Source organism: Notechis scutatus, chromosome 2, assembly GCF_049901735.1.
Source record: "Notechis scutatus isolate UNSWTSFEM ecotype Mainland chromosome 2, rNotScu1.2, whole genome shotgun sequence".
Classification (NCBI taxonomy): domain Eukaryota; kingdom Metazoa; phylum Chordata; class Lepidosauria; order Squamata; family Elapidae; genus Notechis; species Notechis scutatus.
The window spans coordinates 56584483-56601985 of record NC_142010.1 but is presented as its reverse complement, the minus strand read 5'-3'; the positions used below and the strand labels follow the sequence as shown (position 1 = coordinate 56601985).

Below are 17503 nucleotides of genomic sequence, written 5' to 3'. Positions count from 1 at the left end.
AGAGTCTAGTCTTAGTTAATTAGCCTCAATCTGTTAAAAAAAAATTCAAAAGAGCTTATTTCTATACAGGTAGTCCTCTCTTAACAACAGTAATAGGGACTGGAATTCCCAACATTAAGCAACACAGTTATAAAGGTTTTCATGTGATGAGTTGCTTAGTGATAAAAATTCTGGCAGTTCTTACAGTTGCCATTATTAGGAAAATCGCACAATGCACAATGCCATTAAGTTCAATGTCGTGTGGTTGCCATTTGCAATCTTCTGCCAACTTTCTACTTTGCTTGTAGGAAACTGTCAAACAGGTTTGCAAACGGCAATCACATGAGATACTGTGATTGACACAGTATGGTCACTGAACAAGTTATTAAACAAGGACCACATGTATAAATAGCAATAGCGCTTAGACTTATATACCACTTCACAGTGCTGGAATCTCCATATGTATGAACTTTATTTTTCAAACTACTTATGTCTGACTTAATGCAACTAGAATTATGCTACTAACTGTGTGCAAATTTTGTAGAAATCAATTGGCCACAAACATTATTTCTAGCTTACAATCAGTAGCCACTGTCAGTGGGCAGGGCCTGAGATCTGCAAAGGTGTTGAATATGGACTTCTGTATTCATATACGTATCTGTAGTATCTATATAATGTACCTATCCCTGATCTATGAATTTCATCCATGAGTTATTTTTTCATATGGTTAATGTGCACATGACTACATCACAGTGCTCCAATGCTCATGATTGATGCAAATATCATTTTGTGAATGGGATATTAATCTGTATCTGAGACAACCAGATATGTTTGAAGAATGTGGCCTTTTATCATTCATAAAAGAAAACTTCAGAATCTTGATTTGCTTGCTTCATTTTGTTTATTCTCAACACTATGCTCCCATTCAAAATATATTAAATGCTACTCAAATATTATGCTACCCCTAAGATAACACAGGTAGTCCCCACTTATGATAAGTTTTCAAAGTTGTGGGCATTGCAGCATCCCATTGTAATTCAGGTACTTGGCAACCAGCACACCTGTATGACAATTGCAATATCTCGTGGTCATGATTGCCATTTGCAATCTTCACAGCTGGCTTCCAACAAGCAAAATCAACAAGGAACCCAACCCGAGGTCACAAGTCATGGTCATGTGACATTGCTTTTAATGACTTGCGATTCACTTAATGACTGTTGCCCGAATTGATGTTGTAAATCTGTGTGGTCATGTGACTCTTCACTTTACAACCTCATCATTTAGCAATGGAGTTGCTGGTCTCATGCTTCATAAGTGTGGACTACAGATACCTGTAAATCCAAACCACTGAATTGCTACAAGCCTATATTTACTTTGCATTTATTTTCCCCCCATCTTTCAGTCACGTGGAAGTCCATATCTTACCCGACTAGCTACACTCATGCTTGTGTGTGTGCCCACACACTCATCATATATATTTTGTTTACATTAATCCATCAATCAAGGAAATTGCCTCCAGAAGCTCAAAATGCTATATTCTTACTTTTTGTTTCAACAGGTATTACTTATTAGGGTAAGTAATATTAGTGAAATGTCCCCATATGATGAACTCATGAGATAATATGAGTTACATTCTACACATATTCCATTAGATGCCAAGAACAGTGAGCTATAGTAGCCCCTTTTGTGCATGACTGATGTCAAAAACAAAAGGACACATCCCTGTTGGCTGATGTTCATGCTTTTCAGCCAGGTTGAGAAATTATGTCCTTTAATGTAGAAGTTCCTGGTGCAAATGAAGCAAAGAAAAGTACATTCTGTTTAGGCACAAGGTCGGGGAATGGGGAGGAAGTGTGGGCTGTACTGCTTATACCGTTTTAGATATCAAATAAAACAGGACAAGAGAATTCTTGTAAGATTTTATGAAACTGATCCAAGAGTCACCGGCTTTTTCAAATAAAATATACAAAGTTTTTTTTTTCTTAGAGAAAAGGATGATGCTAAAAGGAACAGAGCCATTTGCTGAATAAAAATAACATATGTAGTATTTATAGTGAATGGTAAGGAAAAGAATAGTACATTTGCATTGAAACAGCATGCAGTCAACTTTTGTGAATAGATTTGCTTGCACAGCAATTATGTGTACATATATATATTGTAAGAATGTACAAAACCCGGTAATAAAAATTCTGTCTTTCTCTGGTACAGTACTTTTCAGCTTTTTCTTTTTCTTAGATCTCACTAGAATGCACAGACATTCTTTGGAAATGCTTGGCACCACTTTATCAAAATCCTGACTGTATCAGGGAGTAAATGGGAGGGCCGGTTCAATTGTAACTATGGTTGCTGAAGGGTTACTCTCAGTTGGGCCCAGGCTTGGGAACTGCAAGCCTACTTCTTCTTCCATTTAACTAGTTGACTGACAAGGGAATAAAAACAAACATATAGAAAACTCTCTATGAGTGGGTTTCATAATTTTTAGAACCTTTGGGTTATTATAGTGTTTTTGTATTGACTGATCTCCCAGATGTGTATGTATTGGCGCTTCAGAGCTGTAACAAAACAATAATGTCAACACATATACTTTTTGTTTTCCGAAATGGAAGCTGTGTAGTATTCAAAAAGAGCAATGTTTCTGGCAACTTTTCTTGTTGCTAAGGCAGACCGCTGCATTTGATTCCATCCTTTTTCTACTTTCAATCAACAGTACAATCTATATATTTTAATATGAAATATCCGAAGCCTGTGAAGTCACACTATGTAAATGAAACTTTTAATTAAAAATTATGATTTAAAGAAAAGTTTAAGTGTACTTGTTTTCTATGAATTTAATTGTTTTAATGAAAGACATCTATCTGCTCATGGATAAACATGAATACACCTGTCCTTCCAATGTCTTTTGTTTTCTGTTATTCTAACTTAACAGAAAAGTTATTTACTGCTTTTTAGATTCTGTGGTAGTAAAAAAAAAAAGCAACAATAATCTGCCAAGGGCGTCCAAGATTAAAGAATAAATTCTAGGAAGGTAGCAAACCAGTTGATACTTGATAAACAACACTAATTAAACGTTTCTCCTCCTTTTCAAATATATTAATTATGCTTCTCCTCTACGGAACAGAAAATATACAAATTTTTGCATAAATACAAATAAATAAATAAATAAGTACACTTCCCTGATTCAATGGCCCTGGCACATTATTTATGACTTGGTCAATCCAGATGTTTACAGTGCTGCCAGTGGGCTTGCCCCATTCTTAAATACTAAAGAGGATGGATCTAATTTATATTCGATTTCAAATACCACCAAGCTTCAAAAAGTATTGGAGCAGCCTTGCTTGCAATAACTGTGTTTGAATTCTGTAGGTGGGAAAGAAGGGAAGGGAGATGATAATTGGTTCAAGCCAAAATATTATGGCTTTAGTTTTGCATATATGTATATTTTACATGAATTCAGAAATTCATAAGGTTGAAGATGATAAGCTATAGCACTGAAAATGAATAATGGAAGTATGGTGAAGTGAATACATTATACCCATCTTTTTCTTTAAGCCACTCTGGTATATTTAAATATATTTCTTTATATGAAATTTAATGCATTTATTCAACTCAAAGTGATTATTTACAATGAAATCTGAAGCATTTTATTAAGAAGTCCCTACTGTACTTAGTCAGACTTGATTGGTATTCATTCTTCAAAGTAAAAATTCAAGCCACTGAACTAAAGGGGACTTAATTTGAATAAATTTATGTAGGATCATATTGACAGTTGCCACTACTCTGTTCTAAAGTTGGACTATTGGCGGAGTCACTTGCAAAACCCACTAGCAGCTGCCAATATACCAACTATGGAATTAATGATATTTTTGGGGAAAATATATAAAATAAACTTCATTGATGTTATTTGAAATTATTTAAGACAAGCAATATTTGATTGCCAGTGAACATATTGCTGTTTATAAATTTCCACAATTTTCAATTTGCAAAAAGTTACATACTGAACCATACGTATGTTGTCAAGCTCAAGTCCAAGTTGATAAAAAAAAAATTCTTAAGTTATTTTTAGTAGTCAATGAATTGAAATGGATTTTATATGGAATATGCTTTAAAAAAAAAAAAAAAGCTTATGTCCTGCTCCAAACATCAGTTTTGCAATGGCTTTCAGACCCAAAGTAAAACGTAATGCTCTTCAAGGAGTGCCACTTACTCCACAGGTCTCATTCTGTGTCTGCATGGGATTAGCCTTGGACTCCATGTCTTGCCGTTTTTGATTCTGTTTAAGTTGATTTAAGGATGGCTTTGCTTGTACAGTTCCCATGGTTTTGTTTGTCCATTGATCCACCAATTTGTGGAGATCATCTGTGAAGGTTCCTTTCTTGTTGTTACTGTTGTTGGCTTGTACCTGAACCTGTATTGTTGTTTGTGGTAGAGGATCTGGATATGCTACAAGGCTGTTTGCTGAAGATCCTAAGACATCACGGAAAGGTAAGAATCAATTATACGTACATATAAAACATGTATTTTCTTTTGAGTATATGTATTACAAATATGTTTAATCAATCAGCTTCTTCTTCTGAAGAACATTTTTTTGCTTCAAAAATGGCCCTCCAGTAGTGTAAACACATGTTTAAATATGTATTCAGAGGGATTTTAGTTTTGTTATTCAGAGTATTAGTTTAGTTAGGATAAATTATATCTTCTTTCCTCACAGAAGCCTGTTTATTTTTTTTAGTCATAATTGGCTAAAAAAAAATCTTTGCAGCCAATTAAATTTTTATATTTCTGCAGAATTCTCAAGTACCTCCTTACTCTGCTCTGAACTGAAATGTACTTTGAGATTTTACTGATCTTTTCCTTCTTTTTAAAAAAATCACTTTCAAGATGATAGTAATGAATGACACAAGTGGTCATAATTTGAAAGACTACAAACATGGCCACTAAATCTATTCAATCTAATTATAAAAATATTTATACATACATCCTGAAACTGGGGCAACTGTTGTTGAAATCTTTACTCAAAATAAGTTGCGGTAGAGGCATTAAAACCAATTAAGTAGCAAAGCGAAATAAAGCAGTTATTGTCAGCAACTGACAATTGACCAATGAGTCCAAAATAATATTTTCCCAATTATCTCAAAAACGTGTATCCTAATTTCAAAATGACCAAAATTTGAAGCAGAAAAGTTCAAAGTTGTATTGAAACGGTATTACATACAATGAGCTAACATACTAGATGACTATTTCTACATTATGAATGTACAGAATGAGCAACACTATTAGCATTTTTTCACTTACATAAAATCTTATGCCTTTCTTTAAAACTTCTCGTGCATTGAACTAATGTGAATTCTTATGCTTGTTGAAAAATAGAACAGTGAAAGTGCTCCCCCCAAATGATACTTCAGCCACTGTTCAGTACTTCAAGCATTTCAATAGAGGAGAGGAACTATTAAACTGTATTAGTCAGCCAGCCACAGAAGAACATTATAAGGAAGCCGAGTTAATTAGCAAGCATATGACTCAGCTTTATTTCATTAAAATACACATGTACATACTGAAATCATGATGATCTTGCAACAGGCATGCACCCCAAAACAGCACAGACATGCAAAGCTATGTTTAATTCATAAGCAGCATAATTTAAATGCCATCATCAATGCAGTCTGCTGTTAAATAAACCACTAGATTATATTTAAACAAAGCAGCCCATGCTCAAAAATAAATACCAAAAAGCCAAAAATAAAAGAGAGAGGGATAGTTACTACTACTGTGATCTTTGCCTAGACATAGTCGTTTCAGGGTGGACCCTACAAGGTAAATGATACAAGATATATAGAGTTAGGTAAGACTAAAAAGGGAAAAATAAAAGACTCTGATGGACAGTCTTCTGCATTTTTAAACAATAAAAAATAACCATTATGCAAGAAGGAACAGACAGAAAGTCAGCAGTTCAGGTGTAAAAGAAGAAATAATGGGGCTGCTCAAAGCCTATAGAAATTTACTGATACGAAAAATAAAACATTGCAGATTTTTAAATTGGCTCCTAAAATTTTCATTACATAGAGTAATATTTCTAATCAATGTTGCTTCTAAGTCAGTTCCTATTCTGTATGCCCAGTAAATGAAATACCTCTGATTTCTCTCAGTTAATGATAAAAATAAGAATAGATTGGCAGCAAGAACTTAGAGCCAGATCTGCAGAACTAAGGCACATCAAATTGAAAGTATATATTGAAATGAAAGACAACGAATTGCTTCATCTTGATCTTATCATCAAACTGCAGTTGGACGCTTACAGCTCTATTGTATAGGAGATAGTATTTCCTATCATTCTTTATTATTTATTTGATGAGCTGGGTAGAAAAATCCTACTGCTTGGTTAAGAATATTCAGTTGAATCCAATGCAGTGTTAACAACAGGATACAAAGACAAAATAAGGAGATATATTTATTCTGACAGAAAGTCAGCAGGAAGGTTATTAATTAGTCTAGCTCTAGCTGGTTTAAAATTTTCTTTTTCTGTTTTATTTATCTAACTTACCTACTTTGCCTTTATAATATTGCGAAGATGTCATGGGGGTATTATTCATTATTAGGTGCATGTTGGTACTGCTGTCCACCATGATTAATCAAGTGGTTTCTGATATGGTAGAAAGATTACCCATCTTTGCATGCAAACACAACCCAAATCATTCCAAACTTTGATAGCAATGCATGTATATGTATGTGTACATGTCTATACTTATCTATCCCAATGGTATTGAGTGCTACACGTGACAATCTTTCAAACAGAAAGAAAAACCACATTTTACCTCACTAACTCTTATGCTGAATATTTTATTCTAATTTTAGCCAAGGGAGAGACCTTCACCATGATATTATCACACAAATGCTGCATCCTAGATACTAAAATGTCAGGATGCAAGTGCATATCAGCTGCATTTATAGTATATCTTCTCAGCTGTTTTGTCATTTTGGCATCATCGCCCTTTACTGTAGATGCTGCTGGCTCTTGCTACACTGTCTACATTCAATCTACCTATTGGTAGATTGAATCAATCACATAGGAATAGCAGATTCCATAATGTTTGTGCACATCAACAAGGTACTTATTTTAGTGCCAGAACAATAAAATCTGACTATAGATTAATTGATGTCTGCTGATATGACACATGAATTGGACCTAGCTCCAAATAAATGTTTACATTAGTTATTATACTTCATGTGGGAATCAAAAGGTTGTAATGAACAGCATTCTATAATGTAAATGTGATATCTCCATAATAAATGTCCCAAAAGAAAATCAGTTGATATCCTTCCTTCCTTCCTTCCTTCCTTTATCACCAATTTTTTTTATTTTATTTTAGACCTTTTTGGAGAGAGGGTCAAAGTCAGTAATGAGACCATGCCTAAATTTAACATATTTTCCTATGTTTTAATTTTTCAGTGGATTCTTCTGATAATTTCCTTGCTATAACAATATGCAATTGTGTTTTTGTTTATATACTAGACAGTAAATCCTTAACCATCTTATTGAAAATAAATAACCACCAACATGACCTGTTACACCTTTGTACTTTGCACTGTCTTTACAGTAAGTACTATACAACAATTTAGTTTTAAGAGAACATAGAGCCAAGATGGTCATATAATTAGGTTTTATGTACAGATTTAAATACTATTTTTTTTAAAAAAAAAGAGAACAGCTTCTACTCAAACTACTATAAATTAAGTATTTTTTCTAGAAATATTTTTCCACATTTTAAAAGATTTCTTAAATTTCTTATGTGCAACTTTGGTTTTAACTTTCTAAAGTAACCTACAGAATTATATTCCTTCTATATGTGCCCATAAACTGTAAGGAGAACATTGTCATGACTTTGCTGGTTCACCAGAAGTCAATTGGAATCCCATCCCAATAAAACTCAATGACTCATCATTTTGTAACACATAAAGCAATTAATAATTTCACAGCTAAGGGATAAAAGTTCACCTTTTAGTATTATCCTGTAATCTGTGAGATTCTTAATAACAACTGGAAGATTCCTATACTTACAAGAGGAACAGAATACACATAGTCCTCAACTTATGACCACAATTGAGCCCAAAACTTATGTTAAGTGAATTTTGTCCCATTTCACAATCTTTCTTGCCATAGTTGTTACGTTAGTTGGTTGTTAAGTGAATCTGGCTTTCCCATTGACTTTGCTCATCAGAAGGTCACAAAAGTTAGTCACATGACTTCAGGACACTGCAATCGTCATAAATGTGAGTTGGGTGCCAAGCATCTGAATTTTGATCATGTGACCATGGGGATGCTGCACCGGTCATAAGTGTGAAAAATGGTCATAAATCAATTTTTTCACTGCCGTTATAATTTCAAACGGTCATTAAATGAATTGTTGTAAGTCGAGGACTACCTGTAGAACAGTTCCTCGCCTATCTTTGACCATATTGCTCTACAAACCCAATGCAATTAATAACATTGGTACCATAACATTAACAATTGCTCTGTAGAGCTTAGCTGTCAAAAACAACTGAATGTATCATTCTGAACATACTTATACTGGAAAGAGTCTTATATTGAGTCAGATCATTGGCTCCTGTTAGCCAGTATGATAGATGGTGAATAAATGCCCGCAAGTATCAATAGCAAGTACAATAGCACTTAGATTTATATACCACTTCACAGTGCTTCACGGCCCTCTCTAAGTGGTTTATAGAGTCAGCATATTGCCCCCAACAATCTGGGTCCTCATTTTACCCACCTCGGAAGGATGGAAGGCTGAGTCAACCTTGAGCCTGTGGGATTTGAACTACCAAATTGCAGGCAGCCGATAGTCAGCAGAAGTAGCTGCTGTACTGCGTTCTAACCACTGCGCCACTCTTGTAGCACTAATTGTCCCAGGTTCTAGGGAAGAACTTCACCAGTTCTCCTTGCAATTGCCAGACACTGAACTTGGATCTTCTGCATATATGTCATGCATGTACCACACAGAACCATCAAATAAGTTTTATATGCCAAATAATTAAAAAATATTATATTTCTTTATCTTGAAATTATAACTGAAATTTAATATTATGATTTTCATATACAAAGATGTTTATGAATACTTAAAAGCCCTTTCATTAAGCCTAAAAATGTTGACATTATTTTATTGAAAATGGAGAGCAAGAAGGATGGATTTTAAGTAGCTTTGTGCCTTTGATTTGTACCCTTGTAATAATGATAGAGATGTATAGTTCCAATGATAAAAGTTTGATGAAAATGAATACTGAATTTGCTGAATGTTAACTAAATATAAATACCTCTATATATTGGCACTATTTTATCTTATTTGTAACCATGGCCTAGATTTTTTTCATTAGTACAATATAGCCTTATTGTACCAAAATATCCCAAAGTAATTTGCCTTATAATAAGCATTTGTTTTACAAAAGCAAACTTAAAAATAAATATTTGTGACAACTGGTTGAATAGCCAATTCGTATAATCATACAATCAAGAACAGTCTAGTTTTAGTTGCATCTGGACATGATATCAATAGACTATTCTGAGAGTGGCATTAGGAATTTTAATTTATTCTGTGCTTTGATGAACTGCTTGTTGACTTCATCTCTGAGGTCACATAAGGTCATAATAAAAATTAACTGAGTAAAGTGCTCCAGCTAGGTGAATGTCTAATAAAAGCCATATTGTGCTTTGTGATAACCTAACAATCACATTTAAGAAAATTCATTTAAAGTAATCCAAAAGTACACAATGTGAGGGGAAATGCTGCCTAGAAAAGATGGTGTTAAAGAGCTAGCAGGAGCATTTCTCAGCATTTCTACATGCAAGGGACAGGAGAAATAACATAATAATAACAACAATAACAACAACAAAGTGGATATAAACAGTACTGTATATTGTTTGAATACAGCCCTTGTGCAGACGTTCTACCCTTCAGTGACCTTCTAGAATTGTATCAGCTTGCTACATGCATGTCTTCATAGTCCAAGCATGTGTGAAAGAGACCATTCGTCTACAGAAGCCTGGGTTTCGATTTGGTATCACCGGAATCAGGACAGCAGACATTTATAACTGTCACATTGCAAATTAAAAATTACTCCAACGCAAAATCACATAAAGATACGTCCAAGATAAGAATTTACCATAAGACTATAGAATAAATTGATGAGATCTTCCACACATGCTTTTGATACCCAGGCATGAGCCAAAAGCAGTGTTCAAAAGCTTTCCATATGAAACAAAATAAATTAAATTAAGATGATTACTTTAAAAAAAAAGGGAGGGGGGGGAAGTGATTGTCTACAAGAAGGGGCTTCCTGCCAAGCATATTAGATAAATTGATGAAAATGAGTTTTGAAAAAGATGACAAAAGAAAGATGGGCTGTGATAAAATACAAAAGAACAAATACAAACAGATGGACAAAGACACAGGTCCACTGAGGAATCTGGTACGAGGTTTGCTACTAGATTTATAGGTCACTCTCTCAGACGTTTGGTGGAAAACCGTCCAGCCTGCAAATGAATATAAAGGGAAGAAAACAAAGACACTTATAAAGTACAAATAGCTGTGATTAGATGTCACCATCAGTCATATCAGCTTTGTTAGTTAATCATCCACACCTCCATTTTAACCTTGCCCCAGAGGAGTAAGTTCATTGGCTATAAGCAAAAGGGTGTGAAAACGACAGCAGAAGAAAATAGATATTTTATAGGATTAGTTGGGCAGAACATGCAAAACCAGAGGTGACCATTTATAATCATCCCAACACTTTGCAGCGGTGTAAGGACTCTACTGCTACCATACCATGATGAAGCTATGCCATGAGAGGTAACAGTGCTACTACTGAATGTAGTAGACTTTCTAATGAAGCTAAAATTTATGCCAGGCGCTTAAAGAGTAATTATTTCTGAATTACATTTTTGCAGGCCAATGCAGTTTAATCCGAAAAGTTCTGTATCTGCAGGAAATGATGGGGACTTAAGAGAACCAAAGAATAGGAAGCAAAATAAAAAAGGAGTCAGCTTCCCTGTTGCAAATAATTTCAATCTACAGTGGACAATTTTACTGATTTTTTTTTAAAGTGCTCTATACTCTACTGGTTCTTCCTTAACATTAACTGCATTTTGTATTTGTACTCTACTGATTTTCCTCTCATGGCTCATTTTCAAAATGAACACCAGGAAGTGAGACACCTACCCTTTGCACGGTCAGTGAAATTGCTGTTAGATTTACATCAACAACTTTTCTAATTGTATCACAATTAGCATCATTTCTACAGGCTTTGAATCAGTATGCTGAGCAGATGTTTCTTGGTGAGGTTGGGCTGGACATTCTCTCTAGCTAAACCTACCTCACAGGTTGATGTTGTGAGGAAAAAATGGAGCCCAGAGTGCTATATATACCACCATGAGGCCCTGGAGGAAAGGTGGTTTGAAAATCTAATCAGTATATCAAGTAAAAAGAAAGCCTTAAACTTCCTTTTCTCACTTTAACACATGTTTTGTTCCCCTGTGGAAAAACGACTGTTTTAAGCATAGAGTAAAAGAGGACTCTGAAGATATAAAATCACCTTGGCCAGAATTTCCACGGACATCGCCTCCTTCAGAAGCTACTCCAGAGCAAATGTCAGAGGATAATGAAGCCTTGACAGAGCAAGGTTGCTGAGTCTGAACTGAGCTGTCAAGTATGGCTGATGTGGACACAGTCAGTCCTGTTGCTTCAGCAGAGTCTGCTTGAGCTCTAGTGCTTCCCTTAGCCAAAGGGTCTTTATGCTCTGATATATTGCCTAAACAGGATGTATGCAAAAGTCATTAAGCTGAAAGCAATAAAAGAATCTGAAACCATAATCTGAAGAAAATTTAAAATATTCTGAAGTTTTTTTCATTGACCCAAATCCACACATTAAGAAAATCAGCTGCAGAGAATCAACCGTTCCTATAAATTTTCATTTATATATATATAAAAATCAATAATGGCTATAGTTTTGCCATTTTTATCCATAGTGTAGCATCAATGTCTCCAATTCAAAGTTCACGGATACTAATATTGGTGACTCAATCGAACCCATGTTGCACCTAATTTTATTTATTCTGATTTTTTTTAAAGAATGAAAGGAAAAGCTTTTATACTGCAAAGTAATGCACCAAACTCAAGAATCACCCTAAAAATGTTTTGGACATTGTAAATAAATGAGACATAATCATAGAAAATAAAAATGAAAGGAACTTACATCAAATGTTTAATATGGTTTTGCTAAGTTGTGTTTAATGGTTCAACCTAATTTAATTCCCTTCCCCATGAAAGCAAAGGACAAATAAAGCCATCCTATAGATCTTTACCCCCTTTCCTTTGATTGAACAATACAACTGCAAAGAACAAGAATAAAATCCCAAGAAAATAATCGACAATTTCAAATATTCACTGCATGTATGTTAAAAGGAAACTATCACTTTTAAACATACTTGCACTTGATGTTTTGAGCTGCTGGACAACGGGGTTTAGCAATTTCCCAGTTTTTAATTTGTGCTTGCTTGTTCTTCTTCGGCGGCCACTTGGTGGAGCAGAATGAAGGAATCCGACATTGGGTGGTAGTGGTTTTCCCAGACGAACGTACAAAGCTTCTATTTCTTTTTTCTGTTGTGACTGCAACTCAGTAATCTCCCTCATGTGTCTGAAGAATAAACATGAAAACACTGAAAGAAAGTAACTCTTAAATTAAGATATCTCTATTTCTAAGAACATATCTTAGAATATGCATTTTTGTTACATCATTATCAAATACTTTTTTAAAAAAAAAATTACATTGCAGGAGATAAATTTCAAAATGAAGATTGGTGGCTTTCACCATGGCTTATAGTCCTAATATGAAAACCATCTCTATGATGAAAAAGAAGGCACATTTGTGCAAGCTTATGAATCATTCAGGAAGAGTGAGGAAGCCAGCATATATATTTTAAGAAGTTGCATGATCAAAACAATGAGAACAGCAAATTGTTTTGACAGCCAAGTGCTAAATATAGTGAAAGGACCAGCATGAAACAGCAAAAAGATTCAAGAAAAGGTTACACCACACAAGATGAAGAATAATTCGAACAATATACAGAGGTTTTTGGTAGAGGAACCAGAAGAATAATCTATCTTACTATACATATATTTTTTTTAAAGGTAGCAATGGAACAGCACAAAATGCAATAGTTACAGGAAATGCCCACTTCATTCAAATGCAATATGGTCAATGAGTAAGGAATAAAGAAACTCAGAAAAAAAATAGTTACATGAAAAACTGTAACAAGAACCAGAAGACTAGAGACCTTTGAATTTGGCCCTGAGAATACTGATAAATTTGTTTCAAGCATTAGTATTAGGGGATGTTGTCTTATCAAGAGGCAGTACTTTGATTGGGTTCAGAAGCTAAACACCTGGGTCGTACTTGAATGAAAAATCCAAAGATAATGTGAAGGCTGTGAGCTAGACTGTGAAGTCCCAGGCTTGTACACTACTATCTCCCCCCAAAAAAAAAGCAACGGGAAATCACTTCTGTATTTCTGTTAAGAAAACAATATGATCATATGTGCCATCAGAAGTCCAGTTCAACTCAGAAGAGACTTTGCCATTAAAGACAAACAATGAATAATAATCATTTATTAATATATAATTAATTTATAATTTATCAAAATTAATAAAGATTAATATTCAGCCAAATCAATCAAAACGTGCTATACTTGGATGTCCAAAAATACAAATGAACTGAAATTCTACTAACAAAAGTGAAAGAAATAGGACTAAAATTAAATAGAGTCAAGTCAAGACTAATGACAATAGGTTAAGCAACTAATCTAAAAATTGACACTAACAATAGCATTTACCTTTTAGGATCAACTATCAGCAATTAACAGTAAAGAAATCAGCAATAAAGAAATATGCCATAGATCGGCAGTTGACAGGGTATCAATGAAGGCCTTGCAAAAGATACTTTGGATATGATATGCCTGTACCGACAACATTCAGAATGATACAGGCAATATTTTTCTTTATGTCACTCTATGGAAACAAACAACAACAACAAAAGGATTTTGGAGAAGTAAGACAGATAGAATAATATTCAATTTTGGTGTTGAAAAAGACCCAAGAATGGGAGTCAAAAAACAAAGAAACAGATCATAGGACAAATCAATACAGAGTCACACTCAATGCATATTATGGAAAGACTCAGCTGTCTTGAGAAGCCCGTAATGCTGGGAAAGAAGGGATGAAAGAGAACAACCAACAGCATGGTGGATGGATTCAATTGTGGCAGTAAAAGTTTTATAAGATTTTTAGGAGCCAGCTTGAAGACAGGTCATCCCGAAGCTCTATCTATGCTGTTGCTAAGAGATCACACCAACTAAATGATATACAGTCAAAAAACAAAACAGGAGATTAATATAGTAACAAAAAAAAGAAATTAATAAAATGCATAACAACAATATGTACAAACAGCAGAAAAACAGTATGCAGATATTTTCCATGTAAAGCCTGGAGTCTTATGCAATCACATAGTGATACTTATGTAACATATATCCATAAATTGTTTATGGACAAACTGTTCACAATAAGAAAGAATTCATTTCTTCAAGCTAATCCATAAGTTTAATTAACAAGGGTATTATTTCTTCAAAATGCCATTGGTGATGCACAGGTTAATGCAACAGAACAGATGATGTGAGATGGAGAGGACGTTGGAAAAGTAACTGGATGAAATAAAAGTTCAATATAGAAGTTGGAATTCGAATAACATGGAGCTTTATTCATCTCTCTCTCTGTAAACCAAGGTCCCTGTTTTGTCTACATGTCGCTCTAATTTAATCTAAGACCATACTTTTCTTCCAGGCGGGGCAGTGAGATGGGCAATGTATACATTTAATATAAATAACTAAAGATAAAGAGCCTGGGAATTATCTAGTCCAAAGACTCTTTCACTGAGACTTTAATCAATACTTTAATCAACAAATTCTCAAATAAGCCTCAGTGGAGGCAATATTAATTTCCAATCACAGAAGAACAAGACAATAGAAGGAACAAAACATTACTCTTAAGACTGGGTTGTCTCAAGAGTCCACGTGTCTTCTATAGACAAAGCATACCTTTGTCCTAAATAACTTTACTGTATCTATTGCCACTTCAATTAGCAAAACAAATTATATTGCTGAAAGTATTTTTGGCTCAAATGACACTATATTTTATTTGATTTTTCCAAGGGGTAAATGATTGAAAAAAAGATTCCTAAGTATATTATGTCCTTGCTCAATGTGAATACATTTATTTTGCAGTTCTGAAGGGAATTAAAATGCTGTTGGGGAATAAAGCCACTTTTGTCTTGTAATATACAAAATCCAATTTTTCTTTAGTGCAGAATGTTGCTTTTATCAACAAAATGAGAACAAAAACAGGGAAAGAATATTGTACATCACATGAATGAAAGAACTTGAAATAAATGCTTTCAAAAGAAAAGAACAAATGACAAAAGATGTCAAAGTGAATTTGGATAAGCTGCTCAAACACATATGCACAAAAAAACCTTGTTTGGATAAAACGGAAACATACTTTTCTCTCAGGTTCTGCAATTCTTTTTTCATGTCTGCATCTTCAAACTCAGAGTCATTGTCACTACTCACGTATGATGACTGAGAATGGAAAGAAGTTACGTTGATAGTTGGGATTTTTGATCCATGACCATTTGGAGAATTAAGGCCCTGTGAACTTGACTTTACTGACTTTTGCAGAATACATGAAGTCTTTTTAATGTTATCGTTTCCCAGTCTACTGCTCTGAGAAGACAATGGAGATGCAACTTGTTTTCCTGGAAGAGATTCGTCTCCAGAATCACTGGAATCCTTTCCATAAAGGATATCAAAAGAGGAAGCTGTCTGCACACGACGCAGAGATGACTTTATATCAGGGCTAGAAGGCTGATTGTCCAGATAAACATCTGGAGGTGCAGAATACCTCAAGGAATGCACAGATGATAAAGTTAATTCATCCTGAGTGCTGATCACAGAAAATCTGCCTATAGTTTTTGCTGGTGTTTCCGCTTCTTTGACATTGGAGTCTATAGAGCCATTTTTTTGAGATTTGTTTCCCTTTTCAGGTAATACATTGACATTTTCCTTTTCATTCCTCTTAGCAATTTCCTTCTGGTCTGCTGTAAGTGAAGAAGAAACAACCTGAAATAACAAATGAAAGAAAAGCTTAGTTGGTTAATGTCTGACCTGCTTTTAAACATTATTTTTATAGAAATTAATAGTGGCCTTCATTAGCTGCAATTGTCTGAGGAATGAGATAAGATGTAGGGGGTAAAAAAAACCAATATAAGATCACAGTACCTGAGTGTATCCTGATGTTAGGATAGTAGGTGAACTGACATTTGCATCTTGACCTGTTTAAAATATTGGAAACAAACAAAAAAGAAAACATGCATATATCTGGATTGGTAAATTTTAGAGCAAGGCAAAAGTTAAATATGCAAAATTCTTATTTAATAAAATCCTCAAAAGCCACAATTCTAGTTTCAGTGTTGTATTCAAGACTACAGGTCAGATATATATGAATTAAACATAAATCATGGTGTTATGGTAGATCCAATGCTTGATATCATCGTTTGATATGACATAAAGATTATAATTCAATTAGCTGAGCATTCTATGCAATGTCTAATATAATCTATTAAGAAGGCTTAAAGAAAATAGGATATTTCTTACAATCATTCAGTAAAATAATGTTCAAATATGCATTACAGAAAAATGATACATGATCTTCATTAAAAAAAAGTGACATTTCAATTTTTTCTACTTAAAATCAGTTCAGAAAAAAATGTCCCCCTGCTTTCCACATATACAATAGGGAACAAAATCACAGTTTCCTAATTTGCCCATTGGATTTTCCTGGATAAAATTACTTCAATAATACATGTATACAAATATGTAAAAGATACATCATGTTGTTTAAGCATGTAAGTTATATGGTTTGGCTTCCCCACCATAAGTAAAAGCATTACTTATATAGCATTCATATTTAACCTATTTCATATATTAAAATTGTCATAAATTTCCATACATAAATTTCCATGAGAATTATACATTAAATTTTATTTTGAAATTACTACATTTTGCATTGCTATGTGGTACACGCATTCACTAATTCCTAGTTTTCTTAATCATTATATCTAATAACCTACATGTTACTTGTTCATATGGATATTTAGAAAGAAAAATGGACATTAAAGTTATTCTCTACTACCTGCTTTGTTTATTTCTGAATGCTGGATCCCGGTGCCAGTAACATCAGATTGTTCTACCTATAAGCAAAAGCATAACAATTTAAATTAATCTTTCAAAGTTATAATCTGTGTAGAAATATATAAACTCTAAAATTATTTTTATATTTCATCTTAAAGCAAATCCTCGCTACAACAGTTCATTTAGTGGCTGTTCAAAGTTACAACAGCATTGAAAAAGTGACTTATGATTTATTACTTT

At 34.0% G+C, this 17503-nt stretch overlaps 1 protein-coding gene across 11 annotated transcripts in view; it reads right to left on the bottom strand.

Annotated features, from left to right (window-relative positions):
- WNK2 (WNK lysine deficient protein kinase 2) overlaps nt 1–17503 on the bottom strand; it is a 108568-nt gene that overhangs the window by 13058 nt on the left and 78007 nt on the right. For 7 of the 11 annotated variants that reach the window (XM_087954798.1, XM_087954799.1, XM_087954793.1 and 4 more), the window contains 8 exons: nt 17265–17318; nt 16352–16404; nt 15573–16192; nt 12452–12660; nt 11560–11775; nt 10403–10501; nt 5739–5783; nt 4184–4443 (listed from right to left, as the gene is read on the bottom strand). In XM_087954798.1, the coding sequence (XP_087810924.1) occupies nt 4184–4443; nt 5739–5783; nt 10403–10501; nt 11560–11775; nt 12452–12660; nt 15573–16192; nt 16352–16404; nt 17265–17318 (1556 nt within the window). Of the gene's footprint in view, nt 1–1886; nt 4444–5738; nt 5784–10402; nt 10502–11559; nt 11776–12451; nt 12661–15572; nt 16193–16351; nt 16405–17264; nt 17319–17503 lie in introns of those variants that run through there. The other 4 variants (XM_087954800.1, XM_087954796.1, XM_087954802.1 and 1 more) reach the window with 4 other exon arrangements.